Source organism: Protomyctophum parallelum, assembly GCF_964188405.1.
Source record: "Protomyctophum parallelum genome assembly, chromosome: 16".
Classification (NCBI taxonomy): Eukaryota; Metazoa; Chordata; class Actinopteri; order Myctophiformes; family Myctophidae; genus Protomyctophum; species Protomyctophum parallelum.
Genome location: NC_139711.1, coordinates 35,828,327 through 35,847,328, shown reverse-complemented (window position 1 = coordinate 35,847,328; position 19,002 = coordinate 35,828,327). Strand labels below are relative to the sequence as shown.

Here is a 19,002-nt window from a genome sequence, read left to right as displayed (position 1 = left end):
TTATATGATATGTATATGTAAACAGCACTTTTGCTATCTGTGTGTGACCACATTCTTATTTGGTCTGGTGTGTGGACCTGTCCTGGTGTGCGTCTAAATGTATGTAAACAGTAGCCTAACAAAAAAAATCCACATGCAGAGCCATAGCTGTGTTGCCTATTCGCTCCGCCCACTTGTTATAGTCTATCTATTCTATGGGCTGTAGGACTGTATACAGGGGGAGGGAGGGAGGAGGGAGAAACCGAGCGAAACTGTGAGAGGGAGGTTGAGAGAGGCTTGGAGGGTGAGAGGAAGGGAGAGAGAGGCGAGCGCAATCGTTTGGAATCACTCTCATGCACACACAGTCACACACATGCACACACCATACATACAGCCGCATGAAGTGAGCCGTGGAGCGGACCCGAGGCAGACAGAGTTTGTTGCAACCAAGACTGCTGAGAGGGTGGCTGTCAGGGGACCAAATCGCTGGCAACTATAAATGGACATAGGTTCTATGTTGGTGATTTTACCCGTTATCGCCTACACATTCTACTCGTGAATCTTCTGCCGGAGGATGGGGATGCTGTCATTTTCAGCGCGGTTGATGGTAGTGGAGAATCAGCCTATAGACATAATGCTGTGAGAGAGAGACCCGGTCCGGACGGGAGTCCCAGTCCACTGGGTCCTTGCCATAGCCGCGGCGAGAGAGGACAGTCCTTTAATGCCGCTGCTCTGATCAACGAAATATTTAAACTTGACTAACCCTAAGAAAAAAAGAATATTCAGCTTATTGAAATCCCAACATGCAGCGCCGTGGGATTTGAAGGAATAATTATCACTGGCTGTTCAAGTGGATTGTTTCATTTGCCTTGCGGGGACGAGAGCGCTTTTATTTTTTCATTGTGGATTTTTAATTGTGGGCCGTTTATTGGAAAGGCTGAAGTGGATTCGTTTGGGAGCGGAGAGAGATCGAAGCTTGTGGCCCAGTTGGAGCGTTCGGAGCTGGGATACTGAGCCGTTATCACCCATTTAAGGTACAAAACTTCCATGTCACGACTCGCGGCGCACAGCCTTGTTCCTTTATGACCCGGCGCGCACAGACGTGGCTCAAATGTGATAGGATATGGATATCAAATGGGCTTTGATGAAATTGCTATATAATATCTGCTTTTGCGCCTTTAATTTCAGCCACCCTGCACAAGCCAGGCACTGGTTGCTTAATTTTCAAATCAAACCAGTCTCTTGGGTATCAACGTTTTACGCACAGGACTAAGCGTACAAAATGCGTGCAAAAATAGAATTTGACTGTTCTATTGTAGACTGCCTTAAACACAATCGATGGGAATATACCTGTAAAAGCAATACAAGTATCCCGGGCGGTCGGCGGTCGCGATGGGATAAACACTTGTTGGCGATAGCTAGGGCTACCATAAGGTGTGTGCGCCCGTTTCTATTCAGCCCATGATCTTTGCACTGATGGCTACCGATGTTAGATGTTTTGCCTTACACCATCGGTATTGATTTCTGAATGAGGGACGGAGCACTTACCCTGTCCACCCTCGGAATTACCTTACCATATCTGTCATAAATTACACCGCTTTCCCCCGCGGCAGGCAGCTCCCGGTCTCGGTCAATGCGCGTTTCCCCCACTCCAAATTGCCTATAGCATGTCTCGCTTTATGGGTTTTAAGGAGTGTGTGTGCAGTGCCAGTCCATATATTGAGGCATGATGAAAGGACACTACAATTTATTCGTTTGAATGTGAATTTAGGCTGTGGGCTTTTCAATTTCATCAACGATAATGTGCCATACAGAGACGTCAGGCATAAATGATCGCTCATTTGACGCACACTTAAAGCAACAATACAATAATCTATACAAACATCTCAATCAGTCAAATAAATAAATAAAACATCATTGGCTGCAATGTGCAATGAACATATATGTCCCGAGGATATGTCGGCACCTGTGGCTGTCTTTCAATCAAAACCTTCATTTAGCCTTTCACATTTTTTTTTGTCAAATACGATGGTTGGTATTTGAACAGTTGTGAGAGGTAAGTAGGTTAAAACGGTGTTTGACAGTCTATAGTGGCTATAGTGTCGTCGTGATGTCTGTGATCGGTGCGGTCGTGTTGTCAACTTGTCACTCTTGTCACAGGGAATTCCGGTTTTACTGGTCTCACCCGTTCTGGTTGTCTCTGGTTGCAGAAAACCTGCTATTCAGGATGAGGAGAGAGAGGACGAGGAAGGGAGCTCAGCGGGGTATTTATATTCAAAGAGCGTCTACTCTCCCCGTGTTCCGATAGTAAGAGAGGATATCGTAAAGCCATTAGCTCACTGAAAGTAGGCTATACGGGGTACAGTGCGTCGACCCATGTCGGACCCCGGTCATCCGTCTTTCGGGGTTCTCTTTAAAAGGGGTGGGGGAAAACTATAGGCTATTTGGCTATAATTTCTTGTCTATGCGACATAAAAAAAAGAAGGAAAAAAAAGTGCGATTATGCATTAACATGTTTGCTCATTTAACAAACATGTCATAACTGCCACTGCACTGTAGCTCACAAATTCATTTACCTGGTGATCATTCAGTAAAATAAGAGATCACCTGTAAAATCATCACAGGGTATAAAACTATAGGATGGGCTATTAACGTTTTCTTTTTACGTCTAAATGATATTATTATATGTTATTATAAGCTTTGGAGAGATTTTCTCAAATCAAATTTGGCCCAATCAAAAGCAGGTGCGTTTTCTCCGCCCCACAACATCACATGCCCAATCAATCAGCCAAGCGGCCATCAAACCGAAGGAATAAAGTCTGGGTGAGTTGTGTACATCTAGCCTAATATAACTGCCGGCAACTCTTGTCATGTGAGATAAAATACTAACGTTTAGTGGGGGGGAAACAGCCGTGTCTGTGGTTCAGTTAGGCTCGTATTTGAACGACCCAGACTAGAGGCTACAGGTGTATGTAGTGATTGTTTATTTCACAACACTGCCTTCCTCAGACTGTCTCAAACGGCATTTTGCCGGGTCTGGCTTCATTAGAAAGCATATCCGTTCAATTTGACCACATAAAACTAAACGTTCACGGTCAGCTGTCGGCGTTACAGTGCGGATTATACCCAGGGAAATTGACAACGTTAAAGCAGATAACTTATTGGCAATGTTTGGATGTTCTGCACGTTTCTGCGTAAAATTGTGCATCTGAGGTAGCGGTGTCGTTAATACTGTCATTTAAATTGTGGAAGTGGTTGAAATGGCTTTTTTGTACGATTGAAGTTATCAAGCTCTTATGCACTGCCGGTTCTCTGAGGGGGGCGGGGGTGTCGATTGTTGTCGTTTCAAGGCCTGATTTGACTTTAAGTTCAGCCATGGCGACAGGCAGGGTATGGAATGTCGCTTTAATTTGATGCATTGTGACCGCCTGAACATTCAGAAGCCACAGAGAGTAAAGGATTTCATTGCATTATTCAGCCTCTGTGTCACAGGCTCATTTCATGTAGGCCTATTCATTCCCGAACAGACATGCCATCCCTTTTTACACCCACGCATTGTTATTTTTTATTTAATAGGAAATGCATGCAGGCATCTATTGGATCACTATGATTAGTACTACTAGCCTCTGTTGCAGAGCAGCGGGGAGAATCAAATAGCCTACAACTGGTTGCTGCATAAGTTTGTCATCATCATCCAATGCAGTGGCTTCTCACTCTTATGGGAGCAAACGGGGATATACCCAAGCAAAGGGTTATAAAGAGTTCAATAAATGCCAATAAAAGGCAGAACAAGAAGGAGCAAGCATTACTCAGCAAAATATCACCTACACAAGCTACAGGCCAGAGGTAAAACCGAGGTTTGACAATTGATTCACAGCAACATCTGTAATAAATCTGCTTTGAAGTGGATTTATTATTAGGACATGACGCCTGATAGATAAAGGGCTCATCTTTTAATACAGACGGCAAGCAAGTCCCATCTGTCATCCGGCGTGTGTTAGTGTGTGCCGGGGTAATCCCTATTTGTCATCATTGGATATTATGCTCAATAAAAGGCAAGGGCCTGTATAGTTTACTGTAAAGTACAGCATTTTGGTTGGAGCACTATCACTGGGACCCTGTTCATGTCGGTATGCTTCGGATAGATGGAACTCTGTGCTCCATCTCGACATTATAGGGTTTTGAAGGAAAGTGGTGGAGTGCAACTTCTCCACCTACTGGTGGCGTGGTTGATTTGACCATATCGGAGTGGGTGAGGATGCGAGCTGGGCTACTTGGTATCGCTGCTGTGTGATTGCTGTGTTTTTCACCCACATGGCATAAAGAAGGATCTCATATTTCCCCAATAACACACCCACTACCACCAGACACAGTGACACAGTTCCTCTTATTTCCCTGACAAATGTCTGCACAGATGCTTGTCGTAACAACGCATGGGAACTGCTGTATGTTATTACAACAATACTATAGATATAGCCTGTCTTCTGTCGACATATCTACTACTAATCTACCCGCTCAGTAACTGAATAATCTGAGCAGTGGTCAGTATGTCACTCAGTCAGCAAACGAAACTGAACTGAAGACGATAATTTAACCACTAACTCTGATGTCCCTATTTTAGGCATGTCAGTATACCGGTAGGCAAAATGTTTTTTTTTTTTGTAATTTTGAAATGCTCCACGTTGTGAGCTTGCAGATCAGTTATTTAAAAAAAAATAACAGGGTTTATTCTCCGAGTTGATAATATACTCGATTTTACTGTGTAGAATCGCCTCACATCACTTAACTGTCTGACTACTTTTTACTCTAGCATGTGATTGGCAGCTTACTATTCCCTGTGACCAGCATAATGGCCCCTTCCTCTTCACTGTCTTGTGTTGAGGTACGTGAGGGACAGATAATCCATGCAGTGTGACCTCATATCCAGAAGATGGGATTGGCTGCTGTATTATTAAGACGCAAGACGCGTTGGTCAGTTGCACTTCGGCTGCGGGTAAAACCCTGTGCTATTTTAGATATTTGCTGTGTAATTTTGACACGCCATGTCATAAATGCCTGGGTGGTTAGTAGATTACCGGTTATGTTAGGTGCCAGAGTGATTGAGCACTTTATGGATTGAGAGACTTCCCTCTGCTGGATCTGGTCTCATGTTCTGTCATTGCGAGCATATTTGTCTCATGTCCTCGAGTGAGATGCTGAACTGGTCTCTGCTCTGTTGTCGTGTTGCTCTGGGTTAGATGTATTAGTATGTATTAAGGTGCACCCTCATCATGTTGACTCCAGAGAAAGATGCCATGGTCATTTTGTACTATGGCTTGGCCCTTGCCGTGTTACTGCTGGGCTTTTGTGTCAGATTCTCCCCACCCCTACGCACACACACACACACACACACACACACTATCACACACACACACACACACACACACACAGGATATATACAGAGAGACACAGTATCTGTCTCAACACATGCTCGGCAGCACACGAAGGCACATGACACATACACATGCATGTTCTGGCTCCTTCAACATGGCCGTGTTTGTGTGTCCTGCGAGTGACTAGTTCTCCTACCAGTTGCCGTGCGCTCCCCGCGCCCACCCGCCTCCCCTTTCTCAGCGCGAGCGGAGAGAAGAAAATTAATCCGCAGCATTGCTGCCAGGCAATCTGGCAACGCTGAAGCGGCACAACAACTTCCAAGCGCTAAATAATATTGATGATGATAATAATAATAATATAGATATAAGTCCAGTGCTGGTTGATGTGTTTGTAAAGCGTTATACTATTAGTATATAGCGCCAGCGCCAAAGTCCTGACACAACTGCTCATCCCCAGGTTCACGGAAGTGTTTTCTCTATGGAGAATAACATGGGGTCATCTTAAATCGTCTCATATAAGAATTGTGGTCCAAAAATAAACAAACCGTCTCTGCAAGGTGTCTCTGGGTCGTTTACGATAGTCAGTCATTCATATTTGATTCAGTCTGTCCTGTGGTCGCGGCAAGAGGAGACGGGTGGGCGCGGGGGAGCCCGCGGCAACTGGCACGGGAATTAGTCACTTGCGCGTGTCCCTGGCTGGCAGACCGTCACCAGCAACAGTTTGCTTTTTTGTGTGTGGGGGGTTGGGGGGTAGTAATCTGGCCCAAACAATTGCTCTGAATGAAATCATTAAAATAATCCCCTTTGTGCAGTGGGGCTAGGAGACCACCCATCCTGCACGCAGCCATGGACAAGAGCACCCAGAGCACTAGACACACGCACACGCACACACACACACACACCCCCAGTCGAGGGGCGGCGGTGGCTCAGGGGTAGAGTGCCTGGATGGCAACCGTAAGGTTGCCAGTTCGAACCCGGGCTCCCCCAGAGTTACTGTCGAAGTGTCCTTGAGCAAGACACTGAACCCCTAATTGCTCCTGATGTGCTAGTTGGTGCCTTGCATGGTTTCCGCTGCCATCGGTGTATGAATGTGTGTGTGAATGGGTAAATGTAATGCACAATCTCTGTAAAGCGCCTTGGATAAAGGCGCTATATAAATGCACCATTTACCCAGTGGTTGGATTGACGGGAAATGGAGAATAGAACTGATTGTCCCTGACAAAAGGGCTGGCAGGACTTTGGCTGGCCAGGGGTTGGCGACTGTCTGGTTCTGTAACCTGCTCACCTCCATTCTTCTTCTTAATCCTCCCCTCTCCTTGAGTCTCTATAACCTTAACCTATAAAGCCAGCAGTCATGACTACATTTTTGGCTTTGGAAATGAAGAGCTCTACTTGAATGTATATTCTCTGTGCACGCAAACACATTTTACTCTTGCCCAATTGTATCTGAGCAATGTGCAATTTTAGGAGAGTGGCATAGAGTGCCACTCTCACATATGGTGTCCGCTGTTATTTTTAGCAGATTAAACTGGCTTTGGTTCTGGAACAGATGAAAATGGATTGTAATTGTTACTGTGGATTATATAAGCTCTGAACTGTAGAGCCTTGTAATTGTATAGCCTTTTGTAGATGGGGATGCAAATTAAAATGCCGTTTTTAGTTGTGAGCGAACATTGTGCTCTTGCACATCGCATACACAAGTGTGAAAGGTTTGCGCTTATGCTTTTAATGCATATTCATTTTTTTTAGCTAAGCAGAATAACCTGTGTTGGTGGAATCGTCAAGTCTTCATCAGTATATTGTTGCCGGAGAAGCTACAATCAGAACAGTAGCCTAGAGTCAATATGCCGCTGTTTTATTTGTATGTCTTTGAGATGTGAGAACTGGCTTGGCCCCAGGATCCATCCAGCAGCTAAAAGGCCTCTCACTACTCGTCCTGCCGGGCACAAAGGTTAAAGACTAACCAGGGACAGATGCTGTCCTCCACTCTCCCTCTCACCTTTTGTTTTTCTTCCTCCTTCCTTTTCATTATTCTACTTCTGCTTCTCTCCCATCTCCTTATCTCTTTAATATTCTGCCGTGCCGCGCCACACACACCAACAGACTGGATCATTCTGCTGGCTCACAGATACTAGCTTATGCTTCTTAACCTCCATAAATGTCACAGTGTAATTTGACTCCTGCATCACTGTGCGCCTTTAGCCCATTCCAACGATAGGCCTGACTGAAGTGCTGACTTGATATACAAACAGCGTGCTGCAGTTGTCATGACGCGCCATTGCCATGGAGAGCGATTTGTTAGCCAGTGTCATGCTGTTTTGTTATGCAAGTGTTACTTAGCTCTTGCACCCGTGACCACCTCAGGCCTGCTGTTTCACCTCAAATTGGAAGTCTTTCAGACGATACAGCACGGTGAAGGCCAGACATTGTAATTTGAATGATTAGCCACCCACTATATTGCTCATTAGCCAGTTTGTTCAATTGAGTGTGTGCGGGACAGGATTAGTTTAGTATTAGTTTAACATAATGGTGACAAAACATTTAAATGAAGTGCTAACAAACAGAAATTAAATGTGAAATTTAAATGAGTATGTCTAATAGATGGATATTTAAAACAGTCGGCATCATTACTTGGAGGGCTGGTGTTAACTGTCTGCCAAGCTCTGCTTCGATTTTCCCAGAATCTTCTATAGCCCTGGGGCCAGTGAGGTGAAGCCAGGTGAGAGAGGTTACTAGGCAGCCAATGAAATGAAAGCTAGGCGGTATATTTTATTATAACTGATAATATATGGTTTTGCAATGGCAATTAATTTCTTCAGCTTAGCAAATAACCAGATGAGAGAGAAAGCAAATCAAGGAAAGATGTATGGGGGAGAAAAATGGGGAGTGAGAGAACTTAAGTGTGGGTGGGCGTAGAGGCGTATGACACTGTATGAAACACAGTATGGGGATTTACACTGGGTTTTATGTGCAGGATTTGCTGTACAGGGAGGATTGTGCAGAGGACAAGATAGTTCAGGTGTAGAGCATATTAGGCATGCTGCTGAAGATCACACATGCGCGCGCACACACACACACGTGCGCACGCACAGAACATCAGCCAGACACTGTCTCTTGGGCATAACTGGAGAAGCACAATTGGCAACACTTAGCTCAGCTCTATTGGATTCTCTCTGTTGGGTTACTATTGTAAAATGCATCGGTTATAATGTTGCATCAATAGCGGAGAGCGAATGCAGTGTGTGCAACATAGAGTTGAGTTGACTATACCAACAAAGGAAGCAAAGATCCAAGACATCAATTCTTCAAGGTTACAGCAGCTCATAAATACTTTACACCGACCGCATGCCGTTTCCAGTGGGATCAACTGGGAAGGATGTCTCTCTCACTCTGAGTCTCTCTCAGCTGACATATTTGAAAACTTAAAATACCGGCGATAGTGAGGAAGTGTTCATTTGGTCACGCCACGGTAGAGCTTAAGCTTAATTTTATATTCCATCGTGCTAGGGTGTCGCTTGCCAAAAAGATCATAATCTATCAACTAAGATGATATGTGGTGTTGGTTCTTTTTTGGCAAGTGACATGATTGCTTCCCATCCCCCACCAATAGGTGACTGATGGGGGAGAGACCAGAGTATCTGTTGACGTTCCATTGGCATTGTTAATTGAATAAGTGGCAGCTTCCCTTTGACTACATGTATCTGCATGCTAGTTTCGGAGGATCTTGTTCTTTCCTCTATGACAATTATCTTCCAGCTTTCTTTAATCTCTAAACTTAAACATATATTTGTTCTTTCACATGAGTGTGATCATTTGTATTAGATAGAAGTCATAAAATAACCATATTTTCCCATTTAAGTCTTTATCTTTAGATTAAGCATTAAATCTACATCAATGATACATTTAACAAAATGATCGAATTAAACCTATGGATTGATTTTCATACATACAATTTTGGAATCGAATAGCTTCACTGAAAATCCACTATCAATGCACTGTGGTTGAGTCACTGAGTGAGTTCATGCCATTTACTCAGATCTCGAACATGTAGTAACTCTGGACAAGAGTGTCTCCTAAGGGCTTGTACAACACTGCACGATATTTGCTCCAATTATGCTGTCGGGGAGCATTTCTGGCGCTCGCTGACCACTCCCGATCTGACGCAAGAGGTTTTGCTCGCTGTGATTGCAGAGGTTTTGCTCGCTGTGTGTGAAAGGAGCTGCGAGAAGATCCAGTGCCGATAAAAGCGACTGGACATCATATAGTATGAACTGGGTTGTGACTGCGTCCTGAGAAGGCCTGTATTACAGTCAATGAGAGCCCAGGACAGCTGTGCTCACATACACTGTCTGTGACTGCATCGATAGATGATCAGATGATAATACATACTGTATAACCTTTATTCCTTGGGTAAATCCGTGTCATACATATTGGTAGCTATATTAGCCCAATGTCATGCATTTCACTTGAATAATGTTGATAAACCGCAGCGGAATCAACTCTGCAAACGTGTGTGTGTGTGTGTGTGTGTGTGTGTGTGTGTGTGTGTGTGTGTGTGTGTGTGTGTGTGTGTGTGTGTGTGTGTGTGTGTGTGTGTGTGTGTGTGTGTGTGTGTGTGTGTGTGTGTGTGTGTGTGTGTGTGTGTGTGTGTGTGTGTGTGTGTGTGTGTGTGTGTGTGTGTGTGTGTGTGTGTGTGTGTGCATTCAAATTTGTAATGAGTACTTTCCCAATACAGAGGCAGATTCTATACCCTAAACATAACTATTTTGAGTTCACAATTTATTTCCCACAAATAAAAAAAAATGGAAATGGGGAAATACTATAGCCAGTCTATGAGCTCACAATGCATTTAGGAGCTTGTAGATCTGTGCTACAAGGAATGGAATCCTAAATTGTGACAGCTTGGTCCTTGGTCACCTCACCAGTAATAAAATCCTGAACCTTCTTTGAGTGCTCACAGGAATACGAGAAGTGCTCACAAGAATTCCAGTACTTTCTTAACCAAATTAAGTGTGTTTGGTGGCTTTGGCCCACCCCACCACACTTGCTCACATGCTTAGCCCTCCCACTCATTGTTCCCTAACCTCTCTCCCCCACGTTCCTCTTGCAATTATTCAAACTGTCTCTCCCTCTCTATCCTCACACTTAAAAGAGGGCATTCTACCAGGCAGCTAGACACTGATTTCACTTTCTTCACGCCTCTAGTGTCTTGCTAACGCTGGCATCATTAAGGCCGCCACCACCCCTGATGAACATAACACACGGCTACATTTCCATGACAATGCCCTATCTCCAGGCCACACACACATACCCCTCTCTCCTAGTAGAGTAAACAAAATCGAGAGAGTGCATAAGTCCCCTGGAAAGCCGAGCCCCAGCCAGCTTGTTGTCTTTGCTTTTGTACATGTATGTGAACTATTGGCCTTACAAATAATACATGTTCGCACAAACACACGCACACACGCACAACCAAACCTGCCGCCTGGTGAGAACGTTCCAGTGGAGTGTGCAGAGTGTGGGAACGGACGTGCTGAACTAGCTTGCTTTTCCCTCGGGCTCTCCAGGCTCCCATGCTCTCCCAAGACCTCTGCCCTATTCTCTGACGGAACCAAATGGACCCATTTGGTTCCATTCGTTCACTCTCAAAGTTCAGTATGAGGATTTTACTGTGTATAGAGAGCATCAATATGGGGCCTCAACGCATGTAAATAAATGTTAGGACATACAAGCAAGCAACTAACATGCCTACAAAACAGAGAGACCTCTACGACTACCATATATCACGCCAAATGGTCTATAAGCCCAACTGTTCGTGCTGTATTTAATTACGTTAAACACATTTAAGGCCTCCATAACTCAATAATGTTGACTTTAATCACCGTGAGATTAATGTTGAGACCGCATCACATTCTTTTCATAGTCTTATTTCATCCCCAAAGTCACTGAAGTCACTTTAATCAGTAAAAACAACAAGACAACATTCCTAACATATGTTATCCAGTAAAAATCTTGAGAGTTTTATAAATGGAACCAAATGGACCCACCAGGGTCCAGTCCATTTGGTTCCATTTGTTAGTGGCAAGTGCTTGTTAAATTTAACCGACAATCCCTAACTGTTATGTCCTACCGGGCTTCCAACCCACACTCCCCATGCATCCACAGACATTCCTACTTTTGGGTTGTAATGGAAAGCCTGTTTTTGGGTGGACGATTCATTGTAAATACGTAAAAGTACATAGATTGTTCGGTGGTAAACTAATGCTGCTGCTATTGCCTGGTGCCTGTTTCGTTTTTGTGTGCGTGTTCTGTATAGTTTTCTTATGTTGTGGCCATTGTTTTTAGAGGACCACAATGGAAATAAGCCTCAGGCTTTTATTGTGTTTTTATCCTGAGTGACATTGAGTGTGTTGACATAATGGAAGTGCTGATATGCCCTTTCTGTATATCGCAGGAAGAATTCAATCAATCAAACACTTAGTTAGACCTTCACGGAATACCTCGTAGTAGTGCTCCTACCGACCACAACCACTGCAGATGTGTTAGTTATATTTAATTAACATACCCAGGGGTGTCCAAAGTGCGGCCCGCGGGCCAAATGCGGCCCTGGGATGAATTTGATATGGCCCACAGCTTCATACCTGAATTGTATTATGAACGGCTACCCTATGGGCATTTGTCAGTGTTCCTTGTTCCTTGTATTAGTTTTTTACCTTGCTTGTATGGTTACATTTGGTAATGTGACATATGGCTGAAATAAACCATTGATATTAAATATTGATGACGATAGTTAAATAGAATTGTTTAAATGCGATGCATATGTATATGTGAATTATGTTAGGAGATGTAGTTGGCCCTTGGGTGTTTTAATATTTTTTAATGTGGCCCCCTTTGAAAAAACACCCCACATACAGTTTAATCTACACTTTATTCACACAAAAAAAAGACAAATTGTAGCTTTAACACTGCATTTGACTGTGTCGGAATGTGTCTTGGTGACATTGGTGCAGAGGTCACAATGACAGCTTAAAGTTCCACACTACGTGTAAAGACACACAGAACAGGGAGAACAGGAGCTCACCCATTGGTAAAACGATCAGTCATTCGATAGAGCAGTTGGCTAGGGCCCATGTTAGTGGATCTTATTGGGATGTTCTCACAGTGGCACAGAACAACGCAAACAGAGAAACGTGGAGTAATTTAGTGAACACACTGAGCTCTGTTGTGATTATAGGCGGCTCCAAAGCGGACCTGGCCAGACGTCAGTCATGGTGTAGTGACTGTCTAGGTTCTCTCCCGGGTCAGTGGTGTGTGTGTGTGTGTGTGTGTGTGTGTGTGTGTGTGTGTGTGTGTGTGTGTGTGTGTGTGTGTGTGTGTGTGTGTGTGTGTGTGTGTGTGTGTGTGTGTGTGTGTGTGTGTGTGTGTGTGTGTGTGTGTGTGTGTGTGTGTGTGTGTGTGTGTGTGTGTGTGTGTGTGTGTGTGTGTGTGTGTGTGTGTGTGTGTGTGTGTGTGTGTGTGTGTGTGTGTGTGTGTGTGTGTGTGTGTGTGTGTGTGTGTGTGTGTGTGTGTGTGTGTGTGTGTGTGTGTGTGTGTGTGTGTGTGTGTGTGTGTGTGTGTGTGTGTGTGTGTGTGTGTGTGTGTGTGTGTGTGTGTGTGTGTGTGTGTGTGTGTGTGTGTGTGTGTGTGTGTGTGTGCGTGCGTGCGTGCGTGCGTGCGTGCGTGCGTGCGTGCGTGCGTGCACCGAGGCCCACAGAGGTGGATCTCTGGGCACAGAGCTCAACTATTTGCACTTGTAAGAGGGAAAAAAAGGGACCTCCCCCCGCCGCTCCCCCTTTTTTTGTTCTACATCGACATCGCACGCACACACAGCATGGATGCGCACTCACGCTTGCATGCACCGCACATTCACGCGTGCTCTCTAATTAGTCTCATGCACGTCCGTTAGCAGTGGGGAGCAGAGGAGCTGTCACTGTGCACCCACAATTAGACTGCATTCCGGAACCAGTGGCTCGCTTTCTCTCTTCTATTTATCTCCCTCCACCTTCCTCTTGCTATTTTGCAGTCTACCTGCCTTTTCCCTTTTCTATTCAGTCCCCCCCCCCCCCCCCACACACACACACACACTTTCTTGTTTTATTGTCTCCACCAGGCCGAAGGCATGTGGGGAGAGTATGTTTTGCACTCCGTCCGTCCGTTTGTGTGTCCGTCCGTGTGTCCGTGAACAGCTAATCTCGGCCACCGTTAACCCGGTCGATGCCATATTTTGCACACACACTCCCTGGATGCCAACGATGAACCTCTGCCCCAAACTTTCCAGAACGGCCTGTTATAGCGCCACCAGGAGGCCGCTTTGTGCAAAACGGCCACCGTTAACCCGGTCGATGCCATATTTTGCACACACACTCCCTGGATGCCAACGATGAACCTCTGCCCCAAACTTTCCAGAACGGCCTGTTATAGCGCCACCAGGAGGCCGCTTTGTGCAAAACAAGTTTTTGCACAGTACACCTACAGATTTTGTCCAAACATCACGCAAATTGGTACACAGTCTCTCTAGAGCCATTCAACGAAACGGGTCTTTCACATTTATCAGACTCCATCCTGATTGGTTAAGATTGGCTTCCAAAGTTCACAGGAGTGCTCAGTTTCAAACAAAATGCTGCAAATCATGAACACATCGCGTGATTTCTGTGAAATTGTGCACCCACATTCCCACTAGGCCGAGGACGAAATGCCACATGAACAATTTCAACTCAGCCTCAAGGTGGCGCTATAACTGGCCGAAAAGTGTTTTTACCTCTAACTGCACGGATCTGTGGATAACCTGGTGGAGACCTGTGCCCGGAAGGGCACTTTTTCTAGTTTACTTTTTTTTTATCTCTCTCTCTAATCTGCTCCACTACGGTCTACCTCTCTCTAATTCTCTAGTTTCTTTCAACCCAGGCTCACCCAAACACGGTGAAATTACATGGATTGGCAATTCCGTACATACACTACTAGAAAAACCCCAAATCAATACATATTACCATGCAATTCTCCCCATAGACAGAGGGGTGTAGGGGCGGAGGGGCGCCGTCTAAAGCAAACTTCAGCCATGAGAGCCACCACTGAGCAAGCTAAAGCGAGAGAGTTTCCGTGGCGAACGTTGCAAAGTTCGATTGAGCCGGCTCAGCCCGGTCCAAGTTGTAACCCAATAGCACAGAATCGTGGTTTCTTTCTACAAGCCTATTTGGAGATCCCTTCCTCAACCCATTATTTTCCTCTGTTGCTTTCGTATGCACGTCCAGGCTATCTATCCCTTTCCTGGCTGTCTCTCTCTCTCTCTCTCTCTCGCTCTTCTCTCTGGTCATAGATTTATTTCAGCTCTGTTCTGTATGAAACTCATTAGTGTGGTGGTTTTTCACTGGTTGTATTAGCACTCAGCAGGCTGTGCATTTGGAGTAGCCCATATGTCAGAGAGAGAGAGAGAGAGAGTGTGTGTGTGTGTGTGTGTGTGAGAGTGTGAGTGTGAGAGAGGGAAAGCAACTTGAGTATGTACGCTTGCTCACATGCTTACACTCATCCAGGCTCAGGTGTGTGTGTGATATTTCACAGCTCCAGCATTATTGTGAACAAACAATGGATGTATGTCCCCTCTGGGACACTGCTCACTCATTTCACAATTCTTCTTTTCTTCCTCGTTGCTGTTTCTTGTCTTTTGTTTTCACGTGACATTGTGGTAGTCGTGTCCCCCACTGTGGGACAGGGTCTCACTGTCTCAGCCACTGATCATCATTACCGATAGGGAGCCGCGAGGGAGAGGGCGAGAGAGAGGAAGGAATTAAATAAAGAAAGATGTAGAGGCCTAATTCCACAGATGTGAGATGTGCAATTAGCACAACGGGCAACATCAAAGTAGCATGACTCTGACCTTACTACATCAAAAGCAGAGATTCTTTTTTTAAATTATTTATTTTTTGCTTCCTTCTCTCAGCAGCTTTTCTCAGTGTGGCTCATGCAGGGATTGTTAAAGCGACCCAGTTGTGTGTGTGTGTGTGTGTGTGTGTGTGTGTGTGTGTGTGTGTGTGTGTGTGTGTCCTTGAATTGAGGTATGCGTAGCAATAAGTACATGACATGGAGGTTCTTTCAGCTCCCTTCTCTTATCCTCTCTCTCCCTCTCTCTCTCTCTCTGTCTCTTTCTCTCTCTCTCTCGCTCTAATTAAATAGTCCTCTGTCAGACACCAGGGGAAGTAGCTGACTCAGAAAATAAAGGCTGTTCACCTGCTCTTATCTTTTCAGTTTTCAGAACACACACACACACACACCGTAGTCATCCTATACACGTCCAAGCACATACAATAACTAGTCAATGTTGCAGTAGCTAGTATGATACACATAGGCGGCCAGACAGCCTTATGTCCTTCTGTCTTCAACTGCTGAGCCTGCTCCTAGTTCCATACTGGAGAGGTGGGGGTGGGTGGGTAGTGAGGAACGAGAGAGAGGGATGGGGGGGGGGGGGGAGTTGTAGTGGAGGAGGAGGCATCCCTTCCAAAACAAGGACATACTGTAAGAAACTCTGCCGATTAACCTCCGAGACCTGCCGTATTCCCCGCGTAGCAAAGGCAGACTTTCGCAGAACACAAATCTACGTGCTAGAATGAACCGCCACCAGGGGAAAAGGCAGAACGAGGAGAGAGCGGAGGAAGAGAAGTGGCTACAAACTACAAGAACAGATCAAAGCCCCAGCACTGAAATGGAGCCATAATTATTAATGGACTGCCTGGGTTAAAAAAAAAAAGCAAAGCGGCCTTGTTTAAATTAGCCTGTGTGGTAAAATTAGTCCTTGATTATGGCTTAGAGCGCTAGGCCAGATTTCATTGGAATAGGAAAACACTGTGGATTTGATTTGGCCTGATATTCAAATCTGTTTGTTGTCCATTTAAACAGAGGGTTTGTTTTAAAAGATTCCCAAAAAATGATTACACTATTTGTTTACTTATATGTAGAGACAATAGAATGACAACCAGAAGTCATATTTAAACAAAGGGCTGCTTTAAACACCATGACATGCATGTCTACATTCCTGGTAACATCCTTCCCAGAACTCTCATGTAGGGCTGATGCGTAGGTTCAAGAGGAAGTTACATCAGATCTTGTGTAACCGGTCCTTAGTGTATTTAAGGCTCTTTAAATAAAGTACCTGGCAGAATGACAAGCTTAAGTCAATTCCGGTACATTAGACCTGGTTTAAAACGCTTTAGTCCGAAGTCTTCAACAAATAATTGTTTGGGACATATTTAGAGCCCTGCCCAGATATAGGCCTGTATATAGAGGATATTACAATAATCAAAAAGAGAAAAGACTGCTGTCGTAAATCGCTTAGGAAACACACTCTCTTTAAAAGGTTTTTTGGCATTGCCTTGACCCTGTATGAAAGATGAGTGGGCCTTTTGGTAATCAGCTTTTGTTTGTAATTTGATGTCTCCCGTACAGATGCTGCTGTGCCAGTCGGGTAGAGAGATGGCTCTAAGGTGGGAGGTGAGGCTGCTGCTGGCAGCCGTCCTGCTTGTACTCTGTGGAGCTGCTCCCACCGACATCCTGTACCGAATCCCAGAGGAGCAGCCGCCCAACACCCTCATCGGCAGCCTGGCAGCAGACGAGGGCCTGCCTGACTCGGGCCACCTGTACAAGCTGGAGGTGGGCACGCCGTACCTCCGGGTGGACGGCAAGACGGGGGAAATCTACACCACGGAGATCCCCATCGACCGCGAGACGCTGAGGGACTGCCGCAATCTGTTTGAGGGTGACAAGTGCTTCCTGGAGTTTGAGGTGTCCATCACAGACATGATCAAGGGCCTCGGCACAGGCCCGCGGTTGATCGAGGGCCGCATCGAAGTGCTAGACATAAATGACAACACGCCGCAGTTCGCCTCTCCCATCCTCACCCTGTCCATCCCGGAGAATACCCACATCGGCGCGCTTTTCGCCATCCCCATGGCCAGTGACAAGGACTCTGGGATTAATGGTGTGAACGAGTACTTCCTGAACACGGGGCCTGATGCCAACCAGCTCTTCAGCCTGCAGGTCGCCGACGATTCTGGGGAAAAACTGCCACAGCTCGTCGTCATGGGCAACCTGGACCGTGAGATGAAGGACTTGTACGACCTGAACATCCGTGTGGTGGATGGAGGCTCTCCGCAGCAGCGGGCCAGCAGCGCCCTTTTGAGGGTCACCGTAACGGATCAGAATGACAACGCACCAAAGTTTGAGCGCAGCCTCTACGAGGCAGAGTTACTAGAGAACAGTCCTATGGGACACTCTGTACTGCAGGTGCGACACATGTTCACTCACACACACACGCGCACGCACGTGCACACACGCACACACTCGGGCGCATATGTCCTACCTTGTCCTATTTCCTACTATGTGCTATGGGACCTCTTTTCTTTTTTAACCACATAAGCCTATTCTTATATATATATATATATATATATACGAAGTGCCCTTGAGCAAGACACTGAATCCCAGAACTGCTGGGAGAGTGCTGCACTATACTGTGCTCTGGTCTCTCTCTGTGAAGGACATACATTGGCAACCATCAAATGATAGGACATCTAAATTGACACCAATTAAATTATACCAATTCCCTATCTACTACTATGTATACTATAGACACGTATGTAAAATATATTGGTACGATGTTTGTGGTTGGAGTTTCTCATGGCTTTGCAGACCACTAATTGGAAGCTGTTTAGACTGAGGAAGTGAGGGGACTAGTACCTCAAGAACACTCCAGCCTCCCACAGTGCATGACAAACACCCTTGTTTCATTAGGCAACTCATTTTCCCACCAGTCCCTGGGCACTGATCCAAAACAAGTGGGGGTTTAAGGTTAAGGCAACACTGAGATTCAAATAATAATCTCCACTGTCAATTGATTTCCTTTCCTCCAGTGTCACTTTAAACACCAGACGTTACAAAACACAAGTGAATTATTGACAGGTTCCGAGAATTGCATATTGAATTCCTGAGCGCATGCACGGCCGCCGCTATGATTAGGTGAGCCATTGAGTTGGCAATGTTCCAGGGGCAATTTGAGGCAAGTGTCCAGGCATAAAATTGCAATAAATACTGTTAATCTCTTAGTCAACAAGTAGTCTGTCTGATTGAATTGTTTTCAAAGAGCAAGTCAATCGTCTTCTCCTCCATTTCTAATTTATATAGGAAGCAGTTGTGAGCTAATGGCGCAAGAGAAACTGGTCTAATTTGACAACATAAGTAGGTCACAAGTGTCACTTGAGTAGTCTACAGTCTGCCTTTAAAGGGTCACTATTCAAAATGCATGTTAAGTTAAGTGAATTCTCCGTGTTTCAGAAATTGAATGAGTCACATTTAGAGCAATAAAAGCAATAAGCTCCATGGATAATCTCATGACTCACTCAGATTAAGGCATGCCTGCCTCAAAGGAAGGATGGCCGGGCTTCACTCAGTGATATAGTGCTGTTTGTGTGACGATGTCTAAAGCCATAAAAACATATTCTTGTGGTGAATAGTGTTCTGACAGATTACAGCCTTTGCACAACACATCCTGCATACAATCTGAATGCATCATTTCTATGCCCATGTCCACTTAACACCACCACACCATTGACCACTATTTGCATTTGAATCAACC

The 19,002-nt window shown here is 45.2% G+C and overlaps 1 protein-coding gene across 3 annotated transcripts in view; it reads left to right on the top strand.

Annotated features, from left to right (window-relative positions):
- The first annotated feature begins 226 nt into the window (after positions 1–226).
- pcdh1b (protocadherin 1b) overlaps positions 227–19,002 on the top strand; it is a 280,262-nt gene continuing 261,486 nt past the window's right edge. Inside the window, exons 1-2 of one of the 3 annotated variants that reach the window (XM_083785273.1) lie at positions 227–1,013; positions 16,821–17,657. In XM_083785273.1, coding sequence (XP_083641399.1) covers positions 16,821–17,657 — 837 coding nt within the window. In that variant the 5' untranslated portion in view covers positions 227–1,013. Of the gene's footprint in view, positions 1,014–2,656; positions 2,803–16,820; positions 17,658–19,002 lie in introns of those variants that run through there. The other 2 variants (XM_083785272.1, XM_083785274.1) reach the window with 2 other exon arrangements.